The 27,635-nt window shown below is 32.8% G+C and overlaps 2 protein-coding genes across 4 annotated transcripts in view; both read right to left on the bottom strand.

Moving 5' to 3' along the window:
• Positions 1-7,380, bottom strand: part of LOC125065021 (serine/threonine-protein kinase NLK) — a 122,119-nt gene extending 114,739 nt beyond the window's left edge. For all 3 annotated transcript variants that reach the window (XM_047672430.1, XM_047672431.1, XM_047672429.1), the window contains exon 1: positions 6,842-7,380. In XM_047672430.1, coding sequence (XP_047528386.1) covers positions 6,842-7,038 — 197 coding nt within the window. In that variant the 5' untranslated portion in view covers positions 7,039-7,380. The remainder of the gene's footprint in view (positions 1-6,841) is intronic.
• A 3,169-nt stretch (positions 7,381-10,549) lies between these two features.
• On the bottom strand, positions 10,550-26,922 carry LOC125064639 (ubiquitin-protein ligase E3B). Its single transcript, XM_047671793.1, has 19 exons — positions 26,522-26,922; positions 25,504-25,743; positions 24,348-24,600; positions 23,711-23,899; positions 22,953-23,144; positions 21,899-22,224; positions 21,088-21,212; positions 20,240-20,411; positions 19,470-19,588; positions 18,565-18,737; positions 18,214-18,294; positions 17,747-17,945; positions 16,365-16,528; positions 15,684-15,830; positions 15,195-15,310; positions 14,869-14,998; positions 14,225-14,389; positions 13,602-13,713; positions 10,550-13,319 (listed from the first exon to the last, which is right to left on the bottom strand). Exons 1-19 carry the CDS (start codon positions 26,680-26,682, stop codon positions 13,147-13,149), a joined length of 3,237 nt encoding a protein of 1,078 aa, XP_047527749.1. The 5' UTR covers positions 26,683-26,922; the 3' UTR covers positions 10,550-13,146.
• Positions 26,923-27,635: the final 713 nt, after the last annotated feature.

Below are 27,635 nucleotides of genomic sequence, written 5' to 3' on the forward strand. Positions count from 1 at the left end.
CACACCAAACATAAGGAAAAAAAGCTTAATTCATTAAAATAGCTAAATGTTGTGTAATCAATTATGAGTAAACATATCCTGGATATGATACTAAAACATATTAAAGTTAAATAATTGAGTGAAAAACAATAATAAATTAAAACAAAAAGAAGATCATATTGATACAATATATAACATTTATATTTACATTTTAACCATAAGAAAAATAATATCTTCCATATTAACTTCATGAAGGATCAGTAGTTAGGACGTAAGAAATCATAAAACATTTAAATAGTAGTGTTTAGTTAGTATTCGTTGATTTTCGTTTAAAATTTACTTATTATATTATTGTAAATAAATACGGTTAATATTTAATCAGTAATTAAATAATAATTGTAACCTATTCCAATCAAAATAGGAATAAAGATAAACACACCTTAGTTTTACGTATTTCATGCGATTTTCTAATACATCGGCTATATTGTGTACTACAACCGTTTACGATTAATTTATCTTTAATTATTAAACAACACTATTACACTTAACTACTTATTTCCATATTAATTTTACTTCCAATAGTCCGATAGCCGATGTCGTCGTTCAAAAACAAAACGCAATTTTTCGCAAATCCATAGTGTAGTATCATAGATTAATCAAGCTCTAGACCAATAATATCGCGTCAAATTGCTGTTAAATGTCGTTTATTTGGTTTTTCTCCTTTTATAGTTGGAATAGATTATACTAAATTTACAGTCGGTTTTAATAATCGAAACCTTGGAGCTTACTTACAGAGTGAAAATTCAATATAAACTATGTAGATTATTTTATACAATTTTACAGTTAAGTTTATTTAGTTTTATTTATTAAGAAGAAACGGGGACAAGATAAAAGTATTAAATAGTAAATAGACGTTTCGAATGAAGCTTTATCGTAATCGTCTTGTTATGTTTTATATATCTGTAGCAAACACGTCATATTTTGTTGACATTACGATATCCTAAGAGCAACTAACCTCTAATTTGTAAACCTTGATCAAAGTCAGATTATCGAATTTGGTTCTAATCTGAGCGCTCATTGGTCGCCTAGTACGTCATCGTCTGCCACCGACCAATAACCATTCAGATTTAATTGCTTTATTTTACTTTGATCAGTGTTTCAGAAACTGGAGGATAATGACCTTGTCACGGAATAGATGAAGAATTAAAAAACACAGCTTGGGAAATAATAAATAATTAAAAACAATTTATTTATTTGTATAAGAATTTTCATTAAAAGATACTTTTTTTTATGATATCGGTAGGCGGACGAGCAAATGGGCCACCTTATGATAAGTGGTCACCACCGCCAATAGACAATCCAATCAAATCAATTTTATTCAAGTAAGCTTCACAGCGTAGCGTTTTTGAATCGTCAGTATTAAAATACTACCACCGTTTCGGAAAGCGACCTCCAGCGAGAAGAAACGGCAAGAAACTCGATGCAATGGCTGTGTGAGTAATATTAACCATTCCTTACACCAACAATGCGCCTCCAACCTTGGGAACTAAGATGTTACATCCCTTGTGCCTGTAGTTACACTTAAACAATTAAACATTTGTAGAAAAAAAATAAAATAAAGTACATTTGCAACGTGTGCTCCTGCAATTTATATGATCAGAGCTTACGTATTAAAGTAAGACGAAGCAAAATCTTATAAAATATTGATAAAAAATAGTATACTAGATAAGCAAAGTGAGAGAGAGCGAACCAAAAATATTTAGTTAAAATAATCTAATACTAATATTATAAATGAGGAAAAAACTATGTCTGACTGTCTGTTGCTCTTACACTGCCATAACACTGAACCGTATTTAATGAGATTTGGTATGAAGCAAGCTTGAACTCCAAGGAAGTATATAGGCTTTTTTGCCTAATACCTGCCAACTAACGCGAACGAAGCCGCGGGCGTCGATTAGTATTATAATCTAATCTTATATTATACCTTTACCTAAGTATGTATACATTTTATTCTTTTAAATTACATTGGATTTGATTTGTTGTTTGGCTGTGAAATATTTAATGCATTTGATTCGCTAACAGAGCAAATATTATAAAATATAATTCGAGGAGTAATATTTTTTTAAGATTTACATTATCAAACATTCAATAGCTTATCAAAATTAATATTGTGGCATGTATTAACGAGCAATTAAATTAAATTATAAATTATCAGCAAAGAGTAGGTACCGAAGCGTGGCTCATTATAATTTAATATTTAATGGCAACACCGACATAAATTAAAATTGACATTGTTGTAAATCTATTTTGGTTTGCCCTAAATATTTTGTGTTTTTAATGGCTCTAGAAATTGTTTTGATAAAAAATTAGCTAATACTACTCGTGTGCTACATATTGTGCGTTTATGATACTATGACAAAAACCTTCACGCGAGTGTCAACAACTGTACAAAGGGTTTCAATCGAAATTACTAACAGGAAACTTACCGCGACTAAACTGAATAACAATTTTCTTCATATAACTAATGAAAGGACTTGGTCTCAAGCATAAAAAAAAAACAACATTTCTTAAAATTTCTCACATAATTTCTGAATCACAAGAAACGTTCTAATATCGAGTATCAAGTTTATTCTGGTTAAGGTTTAATAATAATAATAAGCTTATTCATTTATTACTTACATTCTAACGTACAAGATTGACAATCTCCTAGAACATTATAAAAATAAACCTGTACCAGTAGCCCGGACTTCTTACTAACTATAACATCAGTTCTTATGCGTGAAATTAATATAAACGTGAAAACAATGAAAACTTAAAATAAAATAGGCTTACAATGATACATCCAATTGAATGAATATAGTTACATAAAAAAAAAAAACCAACAAAAGCAGAATTAAAAAATGCATTTAAAGGCAGCACAGCTCGAATATTTATGGACACTACTATATCATTAATATTGAAAATAAAATGTAACATCCACACGACATCATTGACTCAGCCGCTGACGAGCTTCTGAAGTCGTTTATTACGGAAATTTTCGGAGAGTCAAGCACGACGATGATGATAATAATGGATTAAATTAAAGTACGAATTTATCTTTATATATTTAATTCTTCGGTGCGTATGTATATTACTGTACACCTCCTTAATGGTTGTGTATTTGAGGATATTATCCCTGGTTTAGTTGAGATTGTAATCGGGTTCCAATTTAAACAAACAAAATAATCTTAGTTCACGTACGATATAAGAACGCGTAAAAAGTATTATATTATATAATTTTCAATCCATTTCTCATTTTTAATCAGCAACGACATCAAGGTGACGTATTTGTTTAATAATGGTTGAATTTTCTATGCGATCAGACTGTATGTATTATATGGCTCTATACAAAAGTTCTACTTCTCTTGTCGTTTCGGTCTCGGATTTTACATTTATAGATACGAGAATAATATATCTGGTACTAAAATATTATATGCTGTGAATGCAGTTTCATGAAAATCCACTCCTTCAAACTAGCGTCACCGCGTCTCTTTGAAATTACAGACAGAAATATTTTTAAGTATTATATTATAAAATCTGTTCTATAAATAATAGAACAAAAATCAAGTACAGTTTTATTACATTGAAGTATATATTTCGCAACAATGCCTTATAGTACAAGTTAAAACAAACCAAATATTATGAATACTACCATTGAATTAGTTCTCAAGATCTTAACAATGGAAATGAAGTTAACTTCGCGTAAACCTTTGATAAAACTGCTTTACAACCCCATCGACATTATTCCCAGAACAATCTCAAGGTTCAATCGGAGACGCGTATTGTTCTGACGGTATGCTCAGGTATATGCATATCGAAGTCAAAGAAATCTCAGGTAGATAAGCAGGTATAACGAACTGGCGTAATATGAACTTTTGCAGAACAGTGGGTCATTGGCACACGAACAGAAACGAGTTTTTATGATCTTATAACATTTAAAAAAATACCCTTTATATTTCTAATATAAGATCACCGATCACGTGATTTATATCACTACATCGAGGCATGCATTTTTTGATGCAATTTTGAAACGCTTAAAAAAATTTTTTCAACTAATGATTGGAGGAATTTAGACAAACCATTGTATCTTTCGAAATTCCATTGAATTGATTTCAACAAAACTCATGAAGCTTTATTGGAATTACCCAAGTTTTGCTAAGACAGAAACGTTTTGTCAGAGGTAGAGGGATGGATCGAGTTTTGGAGTCGCAATTAGATACGGCAGGGCGGAGACGGGCGCGACCCGGGCGCGGTTCGGACCGCTCCCGATCAATCAGCTCGCATACCCGCGGTAATTAATTTATTGGACGATCTAAACCTAGCCTATAACTAGTATATATACTTGATTATAAACCTATTTATGAGATGACTTACAAATTCATCGTTAATACATCTACAAAACGAATACGACTAGATTTATTTAAATTTTACATCTGAATAATTTAAGTTTATTTAAATACTCAATCACGAAAGTAGGGCTGAACAGATATGAAGAAAACCTGGCACAGAAATAGATTATAGTCTGGAATAGCACAGTTTCAAGGATTGTGACACAATCATATAGCATTATCATAAAGAAAAAATAATATTTTTTCAAAATGAATATAACAAATATTAATTATTATTCGTAAACACGAATATAAAAAAAATGAGATATATATGATCTAACTTTCTATGTCGGTGTTCACGAAAGCCCAACTAGTACATCACTTCGAGAACGTTATGATTATCTTGTCATTCGTGAGCATCTCACTACGATAATCTAAGACCACGGAGATACTAATAGTAAGGCACTCAATTGGAAACAATAAACTCAGTAGTTATCTCCAACTCAAGTACAAAGGCAAAAAAGACCGGCTTAGAATAAAAAAAAAACTCCGGAATGTCTTAAATAAGTTAAAATGTTAATTTAAAACGAGTCCTTATTTGCATTCATCGAACGAGTGTAGAACTCCTTCTTTCTCCGAGCGCAGACTCAGGGTCGGGTTTTTAGGGCCCTCGACCTGATCGACGCGATCTCGGAATAATCAAGCGTACCTCCCCTCGTTGCGGTCGTTCACACACAATCGACGCGCCTAGCGCCGTAAGGGCCCTACCTACGCAGGACGAGTCGACACAAAGCATCCACCCATACCTAACAACCCTCGCGGTGCCGTACGATGCACTACACGTAGCTAGTTTCCATATCACGAAAGCAACCTTAACGTTATGTATCGTAGGTCGTTATTGTAAGTTATAAACAGGCGTTGCAACCATTTCGACAACGGAAAGCAGCTCCGGCGAATCAAAAACGAGACAAATGTGGAGCAATAAAGCGCAGAATCGGCCAAAGTCGGGTCGCTCTCGGAGGACGCAATGTGCATTCGATTGCAGAAAACATGAATATTGAAAACCGCTCTTATGTCTTACACGGTGAATCGAATACACTTCGACGAGTAAATCAAAACGCCACGTGTTTACAGAGGGCACTAGTTAGTGCCGATTAGGAACACTGAAGTTCCTAACTCGACGCACATGTTGTAAAATGTAAACTTATTTCGCGCGCTAACTTTGTTATAGTTCACTGAAATAAATTCGAAATTGGAAACGTCTTCGCAATAAAACATTACGATGACCATTAAAAACCGCATAAAAGTTTGAAACTGTTTCAAGGGGGCTTTCTCTCGCGTTTTAACGCTGGATTGAAGTGTAGTAAAAATATCGTATGTGTACAGAAACTTTACAATAAACAAGAATTATTTAAGCAGATTTTTTATCGAGGTTATAATGATTTTTTTCGAAATCTGACTTTCTTAAGGAAGAATGTTCAATAAATGCATGAATATTACCAATTAAATGAAATGAAAACTGACATAAAACCATTAAAATTAAGAAATGTCCATATTTATGAAAAATATTTAGTTTACATTTTTATTTACAACTTTTACATTATTTTAATTTGTAACATTCAATTTTGAACAAATTACATAATAATAATATATTGTTGACATGTCTTAACCATTTCATAACAAAATTATTATGAGTATAAATATAAAGACCTAAATAATAAAAGTAGTAACTATATATGTATATTTATGTTAGATAGATTAATTTTTACTTTTGATGTGATTTATTAAAAATTTAAATAAAAGAAACATTGTAAACTGTAATTATATGTAGGCCGTATAACTTAGTAAGTGTTCCCAAAGAAGTTAAGTTTATTTCAATGGGTGCATTACTTAAAAGTAATTGTGTGTGTTAATACTGCCGTCCATAGTTCTGGGCATTGTAATAAAACAACAATGGCTTATGTTATTCCTGTGGGTCACAAGTTTTCACATACATACATAATATGACCCTTACTTCTTAAACAATTACATCACATTTGAAAGGAATTATTATTTTTAGGCTTGTCGGACACAGGGGTGTTTCAATTTAAATGGCTAACTTTAATTTCCATAACATTGTTATGGTTAAATCAAAACAATTACAAAAAATATTGCAACAGTAACAATATTATCTAGAGCCTTATTAATACTTTGAATTACTAATATAAATGAAAACAATTTGCATTAACTCAGGAATAAACAATTATTTATGTTCGATAAATATTTGTATTAGATGTTTTTATGACTTATATCAATTAAAATATTAAAATATAAATAGAGAAGTCTAATAAAATAGTTGTTACTAAGAGGAAGTTGTGTTTACTAACAGATTAAAACAAGACTGTTAGGTCAATATTTTTAGTATAACATTATGGGACTTTTTTCTAATATAAAACAGCTTAAGGGCAGTAAAAATAACACGAGGTAAATTTGTATAGGCACATAAAATGACTCACCATACGACACCAAAGGCGCCGTAGCCTATGGGGCGGTCGGGCTGTACGTCGGTCGGTATGGCCGGCGTCTGATAGTAGGGCGCCGCCGCCGCCAGGATGGCGCCCTGCGGCGCGCTCTGCGTACCGCCCTGCATCAGGGGCATGGACACACTCATGGAGACGCGAGAGTGCCGCGCGGGGCCGCTTACAGCCGCCATCCAACCGCTCCGCGGCTCGCCGTCACCGCAGACTCATCACACGGTCAACCTCTCGGCCTCGACACTGTGCCTCGATCACCAGACCGCTCCCGGTTGACACGCGACGCTATCACCGGTTACTTCTTTATTATTCATGCTCGAACGACTATGCGGGAATCACTCAACGCACTTTACACGGATGAACGGGACACCTGTCAATTTCACCGATTATTTACACGTTAACGGGTTATTTTGCAGTTATCGATAGCACGGAGATAAGTTTTGATTCCAGTTTTAAATGTTTCAGGACAAAGGATGAGACCGTGATAAATAATAATTATTTTAACGCCACACACAATCGTCCACACGGTACGGAAATCGAGCGAGACTGGCCTGCTTTGGAAGGGGGAGGAAGCAGTATGAGAGCGAGACAAAAAACAACAATGGCGGCGACGCAATGAACAGCTGCTTAGCTTGATGTTGGCTTTGGCTTGGCTTGCTTCGGTCGACTCACTCAATACAGCAAATGGGCAAAATCTGCGCTAACCCGAATTCTATTTTATTATAATTATACTTTATTTTAACGAGACTACAAGAGTTTTTTGTATTGTCACAATTTTTGTATGTTTTATATCCTAGGTATTTTTTACAAATTCAACTTTTAAAGTTACTTATTATAACTATATTATTATACTTTTTATATTCATATGAAACCTTTTTCTTTAATAATATATCATAAAAATGTATCATAATGTTACTATTTTTTTGTCTGTGTGATTATCTACATTTTAAACTAGATATTAATGTCATCTTTATTCTAAAGTCATAAGTCATAACAGTTACCTACAGTCTACACTGTATTTAGTTTATTGCAAATCAAAATGACCTATTTCGATTCACTTTCAATATTATCTGTAAATATATATTGGGTATATATAAGGTTTATAGTACCTAGCTTATGTCATAACTTTATATTCAAATAAATCACTGGTCCTTTTATGTTAGTACCTACATCTAAATACTAATTTATAATAGTTTTGAAATGTTTACTTTTTTTTAGTTTAGTACCAATCTACCTACTTTAGATACAAAGATTATGACCTAAATATGTATATATACTACAGGATTTTATTTTTAATAGAAAAGTAAGTTTTACTTACTACAGATTTTACATTTTACACGGAAATATAAAATAACATCTCGTAATAAAAATTAAAAAATTATAATATGGTATATTCGTCATAGAATCTACTTCTTCCGAATAGCGTCCGTATGTCGTGTCCGTGTCGCATCACTATCGATAAGTCTATATTTCAACACAAAATAATATATATTATTTTGTCTAAAAAGAATAACAAAGTATGGTATAGTATTCTAAATTGCGCAGTGAAAGCGAGAAAATTCAAGTAATACCAAGGAAATATATTGATATGTACCTCCATACGTATATAATAAACAATAAGGTATTTATTTCAAATTAGGATTAGAAATTTCAAATATTTGTCGCAACTAGTAATTTAAATACAACCATGAACTGCCAATTATTAGCTTAGATAATATTTAATAAAAATTGATATTATATTGTTTATTAGCTATATTTTATCACTTAGTGTCTAGTTAAATCTACTGTCTTAATTTTTTAAGAAGAATTTAATCGTTGTAAGGTGTAAAATTGTATGAACTTTTTGCGTTATACCTGTGTCCTATGGTGTAAACTTTTCAAGCTTTTTTTGTTAGCATAGACAGCAAAATAGGGATTCTTTGTTAGTGTCTTTAGTCAAATAGAAAAATAACCAATGGTTTAAATTTAAATGATATTTCGGTACATTGTAAGTAAATAATATTTCAAGAATTCAAGAATATTAACAGTTGTTAATAATATCTCTAATCGATGGAGTTAAGATAAAGTCATAGCATTTGTCTTCGTAAAAATGGTAAATAGCAAAAACTGCACTATATTTGCACAGGTTACATAGTTGTTTTATGACTCAATAAACTGAATTCATTTTAGATACCAATGCAAACAGAGATTAAAGACTCCTTTTCATTGCTTTATAATGTTTTCTTTGTTTAAATTTGTTTAAGTACCATCCGTTATTCTATAACACAATGTCATGTGCATATATATTTTTGATGCTCATGATATGGGCTCAACGGATTTAAAGTAACGCTCGAGGATCAAGCTAACCATGACTGTGACCTTGACAAATTACTTATATCTGATATTTTACCAACAATTGTGTTATTTGGTGGTACATATAGACTCATTGTACTATTTTAAATAGATAGGTACAATAAAATAATTTGTTAGATTATCGCTAAAAGTATGACTATCACTTTTCCCAATGTACTTTTTCTGTGTCTACTAATATGCTGGGCCCGTGAAGTTATGGTCAAACCCCAAAAACATACCAATACCGTATCTAATATCCGTAGGTACTGTACGTAATATAATACTACTAGATAAACTTACGCCAGGCCTTACGCCGCTCCGTCCTTATTTCGAATCCGTAGTTTTCACTTTTCAGTTTTAAATTTCATAGTCGCGTAGTATTAACTTTGTAAAAAGTAATTCATCTTAGAAAAATTTTGTTCCAGTTTGATCGGCAACTTTATCCGATAAAACGATTTTATGACGACTTTCCAAGCACCTTATAAAACTTGGTTTTACTTATAGGTATGTGTTCTACCTATGGGAAATAGAAAAATTACGTTAAATAATATTATGAAGTATTTTACAAACGGAAAATACTATAAATTGCAGAGGTAAACATTGGGATACTTCGAATAAGCGAGAAGATATTGTTGAATTGTGTTCATTAGAAGAAAAAAAAAAACTAAATCGTCATTTATAATAAAGCGTATTCCGATGAATTTAAATTTCTAATAATGTTTCGCTCACTACAAATGTTAATTATTTTTTACTGTATGTAAATATAACAAACAGTATAGTTTAAGAAAAAACTCCTGACTTGTCGTTCAACCAACCAACGAACAAAAACTTCTTGAGATAATCAAATTTGCTTATCGACAGTTTTTTTTTTTAAATAAAATTCAATAATCATCAGCATTTATTTAAAACTTTATTTATAAAAAAATATATATTTATTAATATTTAGTTTTATTAGTTAGTTACATCGTTAGGGAATTAACTTAAAATGAAACTTCCGTATATAAATATCAATTATTTTATCACAGAGAATCACATTGTGTTATACAACATATTTACGTGGCTAGTACAAAATATTTCTTACAATGATCTAAATAGATGTATAGAATAATATTAGTAAATACTTAAATTACCAGTGAAAATCTACACACAACTACAAAATACTATATTATTTTTAGCTCAACAATTTTATTTAATACAAAATATAGAAGATTACATTAGGGCTCGAAATAAATTGCACGAAAATAATAACAAAACGTAGATATTTATTATTATATATAAACATTTCTAAAATTCAAACGAGTGTAATTTATTGCAAGATGAGATTAGACGTGACAATCTTTTTTTAAGACAATATTTGCTATTAAATTTATTATCTGTATCGCTGTAATTAATAATGGTTGATATCGTTATTTATTGTTGTATTATAATGTAAATAATAAATTTCTCATTGAAGTCTGAACATCCGTTAGTCGTTCACTTGGGCATGGAGGTGATTTGTAAATATTCTTTTTGGAATATTTATTTTCCAGAGTATACTCTTTAATGTTCAGCTATACAAGTGGATACACAGATAAATAAACAAATGGTTGTAGTGTTGCTGTTACCGCACTTCTACCGGTGGTACTGTTCGCTGGTTTATGCGAACCATCCAAACGGGATGGGTCTCACAGACTATCTATTCTCCTACCAAACCGACATACATTTGTGTTATTGTGCTATCTTAGCGTAATTAAGGACACGAAAGTCACATGTTTAAGATTCCATAGTCAGTGCAAAATTCATGGTGCAAGGAGCGGTTATATTTTAAAACAAAGCCAGTGTCTATGGGCAAAAGTTACCACGACCCATAAGATAGGCCATTTGCCCTTTAAAAATAAAAATAAAAACGTGTATCTAACGCTACAGTTTTGTTATGTGTTAGAACATATTTTAACACATTTTTTAAAGACAACATTTAAAAAAGAAACTGCTGTTCTAGTATTATTATATGAATAACATTTTCATAAAGAGAAATAAAGAAATAATTGTAGATATATGCCTATTTTCTAATTGGTTGGAAGATTTGGATTGTTTATCTGTGGGTTACAATATAATGGATTAAAGTTATTTATAAGTGCATTACAATAATAATATTTTAATTATAGTATTAACTAAAGGTTTTATACATTACATGCCGAAAACACAATCAATTCCATAATATGGTGCAAGAGATAAGAATGACTTTAAAAATACATTATTTACAAGATGAATGCTCTTTTTATGCAATAAAAATGAAAAATTTAAACCCTTTTGTATTTAAAAATAATCACATTCCATACGTTCTATATTTTGTATACGATTATAATTCTAAAATTATCTTCTTTTACTTAAGTCCATTAAAAAAACTATGTGATATTATTTACAGATATTTCGAAAACTTTAATGAACTTTTATTATATAACAGTAAAACATAAACGGTGAAACCTTATTATTCCTGTGTAAGATTTTTAACATTTTTTTTTTTTTAATTTAAATAGTCTTAAGTATGCAAGTTTAGGTTCACATCCAAAATACATAATTTATTCTGTATTCAAACTACAGTCGTATATAACAATTCCCAAAATATTGAAATTGTTTCCGTTGTAGTAAAACTTTAAAATATGTTCCAAACTATTAATGTACAGACATCACTACGAATTTATTACATTAATTTAGTGTTATTGTCTATGTACACCTACCTTTTTGGACTGGATTGAATCCTTTTTTTAAAAATTCGTTTCTTTAAACCTCTACGATGAGAAGATATTTAAGAGGTTTATTTTGACTCATTTTTCTTTTAAATAGCCATTTATCATAACGTCACATAGTTTATTATTCTTTTCTTCGGTTAAATACTGGCCTTTAATATTAATTATGAAATAAATAATGAAAATTGATATTTTAAATCATAATTAAATACATTCTACAACAATTTAATTCATTGAATATTTTGAAGTTTCAATTAGAAAAAAATTGCTTGTAAACAAACAAAAGAATAACTGAGGTCAATCATGGTTTTGAATTTCGAATTACTAACGATCGAATTACAAAAAAGGAAAAAAGCGAATGAAGTAGTTCGGCAACATACTTAAATGGAAACATTGACAGTGCACATAGTTTAATGCGACGTCACACATTCGAAATTTGAAATCAACCATAGTCACTGGACAGATTATTCGCAATTGTTTTCAATGGATACGCATGGATTTTCTTCTTTGAATGTAATTATTTAAATCCATGATAATAACATGAAACAATTATTTCATAGTAACACGGTTTACTATATAATGAGATCTTTTTGATACTTTAATGAGTCTTGTTATATTTTTCTTGCAAATGAAAAGCCTATATTAATTTTTGGTACATAATTCGTATAACACAGCATGACATTGTAAAGTGTATAAACATTAACAATAATTTGTACGTATTTCTAGATTAAGAGATCAAAAACTATTTTCCACGGTAATGGTTTTATACACTGGTATTAATGCGTTATAACAATTAACGGGTTTAATTTAATTTCTAATTTTCTTTATATTTTTCGTTTGATTTACGTGCTTAAAAATCGACAGTTTATTTAAAAAAATATTGCACATAAATTCTGTTCAATTTCAAAACCTAGTAACAACCCATTTTGCCCTCATTCATAATAGGTCATAAATAAAGGAAGTAACTATGTTATATGCGTAAAAAGATATATAATTAAATATTTATTGATATTCTAGTAAATATATATATTATATAAAAAAATCGTTATTCGTTGTTATATCTAAAAAAATATTTGTAATAGGTTTTGAAACCAAACAGTCGAATTAAGTTGTAATAAGAAACTTTTTTAAAGAGTGTTGTCATCTCGAAAAATAATTTAAAATATTTTTTTATAAGGGTGCACTAAACACGATTATTCAAGGAAGAATATACAAACATTTGCGAATACACTATGAGAGTTCAAAACCAGTGTTACTGTTAACAGCGTATCGAAGTTTATCTCGAAGCGTGCTCCTTTTCTGATAATTTGGTAGTTTAAGTAGGTTGAAACACGTTGACGAAGTAGGCAGCCGATTTAATGGATCCTTCTTTCTTATTGTAAAGAAACCGCGTATTACGCTGCCTGTAATGAAAGAAAAATAATTATTGTTTTGCTTGACTGCTAACCGATGTCGGCTATGGCGATTCCTAATAGAGATTACATAGTAGGTATATAATATAATTGTGCAAAACCGAAGCGATTTCGCATGAACGAAATCCACGATTCAATTCCCAGGACTAAGCACTGCCAACTTCCATGTACTACTTCTGTAAATTTTTGACAGAAAAACTAAGTTTTGAACCCGTCTGTCTTCTGGAACGTTCGGCGTAAAGAGGGTTGAAGTGGAGGAGGTACTAGTCTCACCTATAGTATCACCCGTGTCTTCGTCGTCACCGACTTCTACGCAGCGGATTGAAAAAGGAGGCTTCAAATGTGCAAATCCAAGAACCGGTGGCTTCGAGCATGATGTGACGAACTACAAAATAATCAAAAATATATTTTGTTACAAATATGTATTTTACTTTGGATAAATATAACAATAATATTATAAATAATTAAAATTTGTTTTACGAAACTATTTTGGAGTGAAACTTCTAAGGAATCGTTATACAGGTAAATATATTTCCAAGTGACATATTCCCCAATCGTTATGTAGGACTGCTTTACAATCAATTGGTAACCACTTCAAAATGGAAGTGACGCATACGATAAAAGCACGTTTTTCCTTTCGTTCCCATTCCAAATTGAACGAATGAACGATGAACGATAAATAGCTGTAGGTATATTGGGGTTAAATTAAGAACACTTTGTTTTTTGGGAAAAATTGTTTACCAGAAATGACAATTCTCAATTAAATTCTCATATTGAAAAAAAAATAATAGTTTAATTGACTTTTCCCTGATTGTTCCAGGTGTAAATTATACCCCGATTTTTTCCAATTTTTCCCTGTTTTGCATACGCATAGCAAGCCGTGCGTACGTGCGTACCTTGAGGAACATGGCGCGCTCGTGCTCGCTGAAGTCGCGCTGCAGCACGTCCCACAGCCAGCACACCACGCGGTGCGAGTCGTGGAAGCCGCCGTAGTACTGCGTGTGGCGCCGCAGGTCGCGCAGGTCCAGCGGCACGTTGTCGCCGCTGATCAGCCGCTGCAGCTGCGCCGCGCGTTACGCGTTACACACACACACACACGCACACACATACACGCACACACGCGCGCTACTCATACCGTTTCTATCGTGTTGGTATTTGTGACTTCTACTTCATGGTTCATGTGACAGTTATAGGTTATATAAAATATTAAGGAAACAATTTTCATGTAGATCGAGCATAGAAATTGTATTTTTGAAAGACAAAGAATTTCTACTGAGTATAAAAAAAAGAAATTCAAGTTAATACCTACTGCGTGTATTTCTATGATAAATTTCACACATTGTATTTATATTGAATAAAGAAAATTATCATATTTGCTACGGTCTTATCGAGAAACTTGTATTGTTGAATATTTAATACTTTCTTATTTTATTAGGCAGACTGGCAAATGGGACCTGATGATAAAATATATTGCTGTTTGTCGGTAAAATATATGAGTGGATGGTACCTTGATGACAATAATAAAATTGAATATAATTACCTCAGGTGTAGAAAACAGGGAGAGCCACTCTGGATTTATAATCGTCCGAAATCCTTTAATAAAGGCATTCGTCTGGTCTTTAATTTGAGTATGCATACGGAAATGTGCCATTAGATGTATGTAATTAATTCTGCAAAATAAAAAATACAAAATGTAACAAACTTGGCTGTATAATGATAAATCTTTGATTGCTGTCAAAATCAATTAAAAAAAAAAGTAGGTCGCGCCAAGTATATAGAATCTTATATATTCTACTTTTAAATATCCATGATCAATGTATTGTGTGTAATATTACGCTACAAAGTTTTATAAGTAAAATTATTTACTTGTTTTCATTAGTAACGGGTATAGCTTTTCCTCCGGGTACGAGCTCATGTGTGACAATTTCTCCTAATCTTTCTTCGTCAACCGAAAACGTTAGTTCTAGACTTGAGATGTCACCCTGAAAATTCAAATACAAAACTTAAAAAAAAATACGTATTATTATATTATATTATTATATTTAAATAAATTTATATAAACAAAGATATTTAGTATACTAAATAATATGTAGCTATATAAATTATAACTATACTATATGTATATTTATGTAAATTGTGCCATAACCAGCACAAAAAGTGTGCACAAGGTCATCTCAATCGATTGGTGACCTGGTTTTAAATTAATACCGCTTCCCGTAGATTGTCAGGAGGGCCGAATATTTAGCTCAACTGATATTTGACAAAGATTTGGCCCACACTTACAAAATGATTTAATAAAAGTTACAAGCAAAACACTTTAATTTTTTTTATTCTAAGCTAATACATTATAATCACCTGGAAATGTTTAATATAGGTGAGACTTCGGTACAGATCTCGGTCGAGGGACGGCAGCTCGTCGATCCAGCTGTAGAGCGCTTGCTGTGTCTGGCCCAATACTTGACTTAGGAAGAACGAAGCGAATGGCACGTCCACTACTATACCCTGGGGATAAATTCATAATGTTAATAATATTCATTAATAATACCGTGTATTATTTTCAGGGATAATATATACTAATGTATAAATGTTTGGTAAAAATCTAAGTTTAATCATTTTCAATAAACAAAATGCTAATAAAACTACTTTTATTTAGATATTTGTTATCTAAATAGAACACAATTTGTAATTATATGAACATTTTGAATCGTCATATCACTAGTTTGAATGGTAGATTCTACAAGAAACTCAGTATTAAATACATAATTAAGTACGAAATGTCCTAAGTCCAACAGCAATTGGCACAGATAATAAATGTAAATTGTCTATTATTATAGTCTACTGCAACCACTAGAGGAGTAAAACAACATTAACAACTTAGCCATTGAATTGAGATTATGGATTCGAAAAAAATGGCTTTTTTAATGTCAGCAAAGTTGTTAAATAATTAGTGAAATAGTGTTGTATTATACATTAAAACACATTGTATAATATAACAGAGCGTCCTTCTAAAATTGGAATTGGATATGTAAAAAGTACCTCATAAACAGCTTTTCCAAGCATACGTCCGATAAATTCAAATAGTTGAAGGTGATTTTCTTGTAGACACGACGTCGGTGATGGATACAATCGCTCCTCGCTTGTCACCCGGAAAAGGTTCAGAGACGGATCGAAAACACGCTTTATCGTCTCCTCGAGAAATTCTGCGAACAAATGTTCCTATAAGTTTAAAATAGTGTTATTCAAGATACCACTGACAAAAATGTTATAGAGTTGCATTAGCATTAGCAGCCTGTAAATTTTCCCACTGCTGGGCTAAAGGCCTCCTCTCCCTTTGAGGAGAAGGTTCGGAGCATACTCCACCACGCTGCTCCAATGCGGGTTGGTGGAATACACATGTGGCAGAATTTCGTTGAAATTAGACACATGCAGGTTTCCTCACGATGTTTTCCTTCACCGCCGAGCACGAGATGAATTATAAAGACAAATTAAGCACATGAAAATTCAGTGGTGCCTGCCTGGGTTTGAACCCGAAATCATCGGTTAAGATGCACGCGTTCTAACCACTGGGCCATCTCGACTATATAGATTATAGAGTTGAGTACAAATATATTTTAATTGAATTCACAAGATAGGATTGTTCGTTGTTTTATTGATTTATATTTTGCGCAGACCCAAGATGGCTTAGTGGTTCGAACGCGTGCATCTTAACCGATGACTGCGGGTTCAAGCCCAGGCAATCACCTCTGAATTTTCACGTGCTTAATTTGTGTTTATAATTCATCTCGTGCTCGGCGAAGGTGAAGGAAAACATCGTGACGAAACCTGCATGTGTCTAATTTCAACGAAATTCTACCACATGTGTATTCCACCAACCCGCATTGGAGCAGAGTGGTGGAATATGCTCCAAAACTTTTCCTCAAAAGGAGAGTTAGCCCAGCAGTGGGAAATTTACAGGCTGTTAATGTAATATTTTGCGCAATTTACCGAAAGGAAAGGTTATTTTTTCCTAAAGTACTTGTAATTATAACTTAATCACAAAGTTATAAATGTCATTGGTGTTTCTAATAACATCAATAACCGCAAGCAGTGCGAGCGGGACAGGAAATAGATGAGTCAATTACGATTAGCACTTTGGTTTTTTGGATTTGTATTTTATACCATCTCGATGCAGTCGTTGTTAAAATAATAGTACTACATTAAAGTACACTGATGATAAAGATGATGATGATGTCGTCCGACCAATTTGGTTACGGCGACCTTGGGAGACCAGCCGACTACCCAGGACATATTATAGTGCAAAAATGCAGGTATACTTTCTTCGTCACTCAACCGATGGGATCGCAAATCCGACCCAAGCTTGCCGAGGCACGGGAGTGTACACAGTCGTGACGTCGGCAGCTACCGAGATCGTGTCGTACCCTTGAAGACGCCGTCCTGGTCGATGCCGGCCTCGTCGAGGCCCTGCTCGTTGATGAAGCGCACGCGCACGACGCCCCGCAGCGCGCGGCTGGGCAGCGCCGCCAGCTGCCGGTAGCCGTCCTCCACCAGGCGCGTGCGCCGCACCGTCACCAGCGTCGAGCGCCCGCCGCACGCGCGCTCCGTCAGCCCCAGCACCACCTGCGCCACGGACCTCTGCATTCAATTCTCCAATGCTTTTGATTTATTTCATTGTGTATGTTCTTTAAATAATAGTTTAATACAGCAGAAGCAACTTCGCTCCAACCGGGTGATACGACACGTCTCTTTTTTTAAATTTGTTTCTGTGTCACAGTACATCTTCATATCACCCTTTGAACATGAATCGACCACGATTTACGACTTAGATCTGCGCCTGCTCGTCTTACTCTTGTTTTCACGCAATATCATATAAACATTAATAATTTACCTTCTCATCGGCTACAGCTCGCCTGAACAATCTGACCCGTTCACCGTGCGCGATCATGTGCGGCGTCTTTTGAACGAGGACCTGATAACGGAAATATTGTAGGAATTTAAAATTACATCAGAACAATTGAAAGAAATTTGAAATAGAAAAATATTACTACATTTAAAAATTTGGCCAATCGATACAATGTATCATTCTAAACACATTATAACTTTACTCTTGTAATATAACATTACAAGCCTATTATACACACACGTATGCGTTAACACACGAACACCGCGGGTGGGGTGGTGTGGTGCGGGTGTGGTGCGGGTGTGGTGCGGGTGTGGTGGGGGGAGGTGCGGGCGGTACCTGCTGCGGCTTCTTGCCCTTCTCGAGGTCGGCCATGAACTGCGAGTCGCGGATGTCGCGCACGAGCCAGTGCTGCTGCGGCGCGAAGGCGCGGCGGCAGTCGCGGCGGTACAGCGCCAGCAGCAGCGTGTGCAGCGACGAGAACACCGCGTTGTGCGCCAGCGTCTTCAGCTCTGCGGGCAGCGAGTTTTGTTCGACCTTCGGAGCTCGGATGTTATGTGCCGTGTGCGTGCAGCTACACTGGCTCACTCACAGATCAAACCGAAATACAACAGTACTGAGCTGTTTGAGTGGGTGATACCTACCCAGACATGCTTGCACAAGCCCTCCCATTGAGTAACGTGTCTTTGTCTTGTTGCATATTATGGTTTTCAACATCTGGACTTTAGTGCTAAACGAAGCCCATGTTAGTTTGGTCGTGTCCTTCCATCCATAAATCTTGGTCCAATTTTACTAAATCTACTTAGTTGCATGGAGTCAGCAAAATATGACAAAAATATAAAACCGCATACTCTGTAATAATATTATTTACGGCGTTTTTTATCTTTATGAACTGACGACTGTGATCTCTTAATCTCTGTATCTGAGACGACAAGATTACTAAAATTTTATTTTGAAATTAAAATAATTAGTAATTAATTTGTTAACCAAGTAAAAATAATTTTTGCAACATCAACATTTTTTTTTCTTTGGAATAATTACTCCTTTTATGAATATAGAAGACTATTAACGTAATACTACAGTACATATAAACCTGTATCAAATCTACGCAATGAGTCGTGACTGTCTTCATAACGTTATATTGTCAATTACAACGAATTTCATGATCGGAGAGTACATCGTAATAATTTTAAGGATTTCAATCTCAACAAAGGTCTTATTAACAATAATACAACATCACTCACCGAACAATTGTCCTATGATTGATTTGTATATGAACATATTTAAAAATTGTGACATATTGACGAAATCTTGCAATTTGAAAGGATCTTGCTTTTCGTACATTTCCATATCGTCCAATATTCTGAAATAATAAACATTTATTGTAGTAAATCTTCTTATAAATGATAATTGAAGATTAATTAACGTTTATAATTCATCTCGTGCTCGGCGGTGAGGGAAAATATCGTAAGGAAACCTGCATGTGTCTAATTTCAACGAAATTCTACCACATGTGTATCCATCAACCTGCATTGGAGCACCGTGGTGGAATGCTCCAAACCTTCTCCTCAAAGGGAGTGGAGGCATTAGCCCAACAGTGAGAAATTTACAGGCTGTTAATGTATGTAATGTAGGGGAGTCGAGTTTAGAATACTTTTATAGATACCATTTCTTTATTTAGAAGACAATATCTCAACATTTTACATTTAATTTTTATTTTCTTTTAAAGTTTTAAATTGTTGTAATTTATATTTTTAATTGTGTGTAGCACAACAAGCGCCACAGCACTGCAAATTGACGGTATAAGGCATGGTTAAATTTTTTACAGACATTCTTATTATCTTTGTCTGAAGATGACCACATACCAAAACGTGGCTCATTTAGCTGTCTGCCTTACTAATGAACTGAATGTATTAAAATGATAATTAACTTTTTATAACAAATTTGTTTATTTAAAATAAAAAAAAATATTTATGATAATTATAATATAATTTACGCCGTTAAATTAACTCACGTTACGTAGTGCGTCATACAATCGGAGAACAAGACGAGCATTTGAAACTCGGGCGCAGACGCCTTTGTGTTCAGAGCTAGCAGATCCAGGAAAGCCTTCAATCCGCTGTTAGGTCCCAACGTACAGAGGAACTGCCAGAGAGAGTACAGGATTTCGTCTTGATTGCAGAGCCCTGAAGGGAGAGATGTTATAGTGAGTTACGCATTAAAACGAGGAGACAGCAGTCGCATGTCATTTGTAACAACAGACATGTAACTTTAGTAATAAGCAACATTAACCAATCAGAAAACGGTACCGACTGGCGGTCGCCTTGAGCCCGCGCGCTCATTGGTCAAATCAAATCGCGTGCTCTTCCCAGACTGTTACACACTTCCGTCCCTATTCACGAAATCACTTCCACAGGTTATATTTTAAAACGGAAGTAAATGTGTTACACATCAATAACAAAAAGCATTTTAACGGTTACAACCATCGCTGGTTGCTTGGTAATTGTTCTTTTCGTACTAAATTTACCATCTACTAGTAGTTGAAAAAATAATGTCATTATGGAAACATTAATCGGCCATCTCTTTTTTTTTTCTTAAAGGAGAATTATAGATGAATTTATTTATATATAGCATGAATATTTATAGCCTCAGTTCTTCTCAGATTGAGTAATTTCTTTCCGAACTGTTGGTAGTTGTTTATTGAATAAATTCATATTGAGTTTAAATATCGTAACAGTATCATCAATAGATTATTTCTTTGGTTTGAATGACAATATTTTGTTCCAAACACGAGATTACCATATTTGGTATATTAGTACACAAATTATAAATACTAATAAATAATATTAATAAATATATTACCTGTTAATATGTCCAGTTTAACTTGAGACATTGTCTGTAGAGCGGTGTGATACATCGAACATATAAGAGCGACTTTAGTGCAGTCAGGTGATCCCAGCTTCCTGAAGTTCTTGCTGGAGTTACCTCTGCAAAAGTATATTGTTTTTTTTTTTATAATTATTTAATATAAATCATAACCGCGTGGAATAGTACCATTTTTTTTATTTAATTGTACTAGAAAACAATTACTAGAGAACAATGATGCCACTTAAAGGATAGGTGTAGTTGGAGACATTGAAAATTACATAAAAATGTTTTCTTTTTAGTTAATTTACTGATATAAGTCGCATTGTCACCAGTGACTGCAAAACGTGTGACAGCTGAATTATGGAAATAAGTTTTGGTATAATTACGGCACTCAGTCTCAAAACTAACTATATATAATCTATTCCAACCACAAGAGGACCAAAAAACAAATACACAACCTTTGACATTGAATTGAGACTATGTCGTTGTGAGAGCTTGAATAATCTATGATATTCATTATGGATTCATGAAAAAATGGCGTTTTTAAAGACGCCGATAATATAACCATGAATGTAAAATTAAAGTGGATATGAGTAGTCCAGTGGAATAGATTTGTATTATAAAAAAATATATCTTAATCCACAGAAAGATTTCTTAATGTTATAGTTAGTAACTTCGAATGTTTTATTTATTTATCATTACGGAATACAGGAACAGTTTATATTTATACTGGGCTGTTTTCGTAATAACATTGATTCCTCAAAATGTTGAATTGCTATTATTCTTTAGAAAAGCTAATCTTCACCTATTGGTTCTAGCTTCGATCGCTCTCCGGATGAACGATGCTGGGTTACTAGTCTGCACTGGCGTCGACGGCTGCGACGGTCCAGCGCCTTCCTCTCCAGTGACCCCTGCATCCAGCATCTCCTTTAGCGGCACACCGAGAAGCTTTTTCAACATGGGTGTTCCCCACAAAAGAGACAGCTGACTCCTGAGGTTCCCCATCGCCGGGGGTAGGTAGGCGTCGAAGCTCTGGGAAAACCAGCCCAGGACCGGATGCCAGTTGCTGAGGTTGCCTTTCTTGCATACGACATACTGTTGGCAGCTGTCTAGGAAACGAGTCACAACAAGCTGCAAAATGAAATTGTCATATTATTGATTTGATATTTTCTTAATTCCTCATTCCATTCCTTATTATAAAATAGCTAGAGATCTTAAAGATTTATCGCAAAAAATTTTTTTTAATGTTACAGTGGGTTGAACCAATACAGACGAGTCAAATGCATAAAAATATTAAAGACATTATATTTACCAATTCATTGGATTCATTAAATATTAGATTTAATATGTTTATGTGTGTACTATATATATATATATATAATATATGTGAAATTATGTCAATAAACAGGGAGTATGGATTTGTTAATGATTATGGAGGATATAATTACATATTGTTTAATAAAGAGTACTTAAATTTCTTGTACAATCTTCTACATTTCAAATTTAATTATCAATTTAACTTTGGTTTTAATAGTATACTTTATAAAATTATATTTATAAGAATACAGGGAGCCAATATGGCCCTGGGGATAGAATATGTGCACCTTAAATGATGATTCCAGATTCAAACCCAAGGCAAGCACTACGAAATTTCATGTGCTTAATTTGTGTTTGTAATTCATTTCATGCTCAGCGATGAATTAAATTTCGTGAGGAAATATGCATGTGTCTAATTTAAATCAAATTCTGTGAAATTTGTATCCACCGACACGCATCGGAGCAGCGTTTGCCTATTAGTGGGACATTTACAGGCTTATTTAGGTATAACTTGAGACCAAAAGGCACCATTAATTACTTACGACAAATGTAGGGTAGTATGTTCCAGGTTGTGCGTGTTCTCGCTCAGAATAGGCCAGCTGTATCAGGTTAGCGAGAAGGCACAGAGCGTAGTTACCTTCCAACGTATTAAATACAATACGCATGTTTTGATCCGCACTTAGGAAGTCTACGCATTTGTCGAACATCGAGTGCGTTCTGAACGCTGCCATAGACTGGAAAAGAAAGTTTGTTTTGTAAGTTAATAGTTTGTCTCTTTCTGTTATCAGTAACTTAACTTATGAAAGAACGAGGTGGTGGTAAATTGTATGATGGTTGGAATGTCTGTTTGTCCTTTCACTTTATAATAATTTGGTCTAGATATGTTGTTATAGTTAAATCAATTATAAACTCTATAATTATGGGCCAACATTGCTAAAAAGGAACCGAATTCTAAGCTTCGCTAGAAAATATAAAAATAAATTTTATATTTTCTAGCGAAGCTGCAGCGGAATTTGTCTAGTATTTTATAAGATTCATCAAAACATAAATTTAATAGTTTCCGAGAAATTTGTAATTTCTTGATAGTATTGAAAATTAACAAACAAAGGCAACTTGTACTGTGTGTGTGTCTTTATTATTACAAATGTTAAATTAGAATACTTAAACCATATAATTTCCAGATTACAAGATTATCATACATCATATATCATTGTTATGCCATTATGACAAAAATAATGGTCTATGTTTTGCCTTATAAATGTCGAATACTACAATTAGGAACATTTTTTTAACCATTCACCTCAGGCGATATCTGTTGCATGTGGAAGACAAGTGTAGGCACTGATAATATTTGTATGATGTACATCGTCAGCAGCTTCTCAGAGAACTGAGCCGACACGAGAGGACGTAAGGCCAGCGTCACAATCGCTGTTAGCGCTATATTCTTCAAACACACTTTCTCGCGGCAGAGACCACGGAGGAGGAGAGACTGAAAAATAAGTATTTAATTATTGTATCTTACATAGTCTGCAAATAATATTAGTTGATTATTATTTAGATTTTTTTTTTAATAATTGTTATTATTAACAATGAATAGTCTCAAGTCTAAAAGCAGATATATTGGTCTAGAACGAATAGATCAGCGTTTGTTCTGCTTATTCACAAAACAACCTTCCATGAGTATGAAGTGAGAGGGGTTTGGAATATTTCTTAAAATACCTTTCTATATCGGATTGCACAGTTTGGACATTATTATTTCTGAAGAACCACAGAGTATTTGCGATGGTAAATAGGATATTATTTTGTATTAGTTGTAAATACATTACTTGGCTCTTGCTTGTGACCTACAGTAGAAAACAGTAACTCCAAGCCCGTATCAAAATCAAAATAGATTTTGTGTATGTACAAAATGATACAATTTTGAAACTATTTGTTACCTTTAATGTTAAGTAATATCCTCTATGGAAGAGTGATCCCATGACATTGGCACACAGTTGCGTCATCCCTCCTCTGAGCTTCTCAAAGTTTTTGAGTCGGGTCAATGCCCAGGTGTTTGTAGCTGTGAAAGCTAGCAACGTGTGGAGGTGAATGAGTATACCCTGCATATCAATAGGAGATTCCGGTTTCAACTCTTCGAGAAATTGACAACATTTGTATAATAAGTCCTTTATATGAGATATCCATCGTAAGCTGGAAAAAACAAACAATAATTAGCAACTTTGTATCCTGCTGACCTATTTTGGTTAGGGTGGCCAGTTTCATTGTTGAATAGCCATCTGCAAAAGGAGATATTACGTGGCACAAGTGAGGGCATAAACACATTATCATTGCTTAGTGTTTACATGGGCACAGAGTATGGGCACTACTTCTGGCAGTTAATGAGAATATCTTAACAGAAAAACCCAGTTGCCTATTATTAGCTTAACCTTGTATTTGAATCCAGAACCTCAACGTTGCTGGTGATGCAGTTTTATGAGCTAACCAATAAAGCATTAAAGAAATTGCATTAAGCAATGGTTATGCTCAAGTATGTATATGTAATTAAATACATGACTGAACGTGTACCATGAAGTACCATGTTCATCAAGATTGGTTCCTGTAGCTTAATTGTATTTGTATTATTAATGACATTTAAAAAATATATTTAGAGTGTATGAATATAATAAAATATAATTATTTAATAATAATAAACAAAAACAAATAGCATAAATGTTTGTTAAATTTTTCAAAATATATTTGTGTTGTAATAATGTAATATTTTCTAATAATTAGATTGAATAAATATCATTACAGGGTGTGTTTCCTTGAAAGTAATAACAATATGCTAAAACAAGATAATTTGTACAATGTCTTATTCTTAAAAAAACTGACTGATTGACTGAAATAATGATTCTTAAGAAAAGTTCACACTCACAGTCCACAAATAATAACAAATTTGTGATTAAAAAATTACTATTTTTAAAACAATATGCATAAGCACATACAATATAATTTTTTTGCTATCTGTAAATTTTTAAAAATGGAACAGTATATGTGATTTTAGGAGTATTCTATATGATGCCAGTGTTTAAAGTTCTGTTTGTTTGTATTTACCTGTACTCCTTATTTAAAAACACGCCAACGTAAGATATTTTAACAGATTCCGAATGGAGACTCTGTACAATATACTTGCAGAGTTTCTCGAACCTCTTCCTATCCCTCTGATTTTTAAACACGAGAAATAGACGGCATGCTACCCTGTACACGTCCAGTGCCTGTACTAGTTCAGGCTGCTGGTGTTCATCTTGAGAGCTGTGACTAACCAAGTCTGGTAAGAGTTGGTCAAAATCATTTCTGAAAATAAAAACAATTTGGGTGTTAACAAAAATAACAATATTTAAAATGAATACAATTTTATTATTTCATATAAATAATAAGTCCATTAGCTCAAACATTAACAAATTTTGAGTGATGTATTCATTCAACTAAAAACTGTATCTCACATTCCCAGTATTAATCGTACTATTATATGTTGAAGACAATTGAAAAAAAATAATGAAATTTGGCATGTGTATTGGTCATATCTTGGAATTCAATATAGAATATTCTTATTTTGAAGAAAATAATAAATAAATAATTTAAGAAGTATCATTATAATATTTTTACATTACACATGATCTATGTGTTTGATAAGAAATTAAATTACTTTATTTGTAGAACAGATAAACCTAACCTAAACTTTTTGATTATTTATAACAGATTATTCATTATTAAATTTTAAATATGAAAGTTATTTGTTTTTATTAATTTTATTATAAATATTAAATATTAAAAATATGTTTAATGAAATACTTTAGTAATCATACCCTATTATAATTTTTTGGTGTAATAATTTTACAAATTCTTCATCATTGTTTCAAGATATAATGATAAACTATATGCTTAGAACAGGATATTCAATTGTATAGTTCGATAACCCTCACTGACATTAATTAGATATTGAACATATACAATTATACAACAGTCAATTAGCCATTCCAAGACTATCAGACCGTTAATCGATTCTAATAAGATAAATTGTAATTTTAAGACTGAAATAATTATATACAGATTGTTTTGTCACATTACTCACAAAATAAGTTTGATGAATTTCTGTTTGGCGAGCCAACCACGTACTATTGCCTGTATTTTAATTGCAGATTGTTCTCGCTTTTTTTCGAGTGCCCGCTCTTCCCTGGCCGCTTTTGTCTGTTCTAAAAACGTATCTTTACTGGTAATAGATTTTGAAAACATTTTATAACTTTATATTGCACACAAAATATGGCTTTGTTTTCTTTTTGGATTTATCGCTGTCAAGATAAAGGGCCATCTAAATTCATGATAGAACACGATTATCGCTGTAGCTGAATCATTTTTATTATGGAACGGTATATTTGACGCTGAAAAACACGGTTTGTTTATTTCATTTCGTTGGTTAAGATGATTATCATTAATTTTTGATTTTTTTCTGTCGCTCTAGGAAAAAAATCAAGACCGTTTGACAATTGACAGCTCTTGTTATGTGGGTTGCCATATAATATTTATTTATAAACTGCCTTATTTTAATTTAAACTTAACAAGATATATGACTGTCTTAACTATTTGAAGATCTTAACAGTTTTTAAATCAATAATATTTATCGAATTAGTTTGTAATTATTTTACTAGTTTGATTTAATGTATTTTTTTAATACTTAACGGGTTACAATTTCCTTAAAAACTTCCAAGAAAAAGTGTTCTTTGTATATGTTGCATGCGCATTCATAATAAATGTCGGTTATTCTGAGACAATAATAGTTGATATTGTCTTATATTTTTCTCTCTTTGAATATTCTACTATTAAACTTGATATTTTCAATCATGGAAACCACACTTTTACACCATTTATTCAAACCGTTATTCATCCAAAAATTGATTAATTTTTAATAACAACAAAAGAAAAAAATAATTAAACAGGTACTTTCATCAATTCCATCTATTAGTAATATATTAAATTTGAATTTATATGAGTACCACCATTGAATTCTATGTAAATGTAATAATTCATACTACAATTAATCTGAAAACAGAAGGTAAGGAGTTTATAAAAAAATCAAACTAACATTTTCTATCAGAACCGTCTTAAACCAGGGACATTAAGACGAGTCTGTGATATCTTTAGCTACATTTAAATTTTTTTTTCAATTGAACGCACTGAACTCAGAATCT

The sequence above is a fragment of the Vanessa atalanta genome, chromosome 6 (genome assembly GCF_905147765.1).
Source record: "Vanessa atalanta chromosome 6, ilVanAtal1.2, whole genome shotgun sequence".
NCBI lineage: Eukaryota > Metazoa > Arthropoda > Insecta > Lepidoptera > Nymphalidae > Vanessa > Vanessa atalanta.

What these genes read in the sequence shown, in the direction of transcription:
- LOC125064639 (XM_047671793.1), bottom strand. Translation starts at nt 26,682, where the DNA reads ATGTTTTCAAAATCTATTACCAGTAAAGATACGTTTTTAGAACAGACA. An exon ending in AATCATAGGACAATTGTTCG is followed by an intron (nt 18,738 to 19,469) that starts GTGAGTGATGTT and finishes CGCTGCCCGCAG; the next exon opens with AGCTGAAGACGCTGGCGCAC. An exon ending in CCAGGACGGCGTCTTCAAGG is followed by an intron (nt 16,529 to 17,746) that starts GTACGACACGAT and finishes ATTTGTTCGCAG; the next exon opens with AATTTCTCGAGGAGACGATA.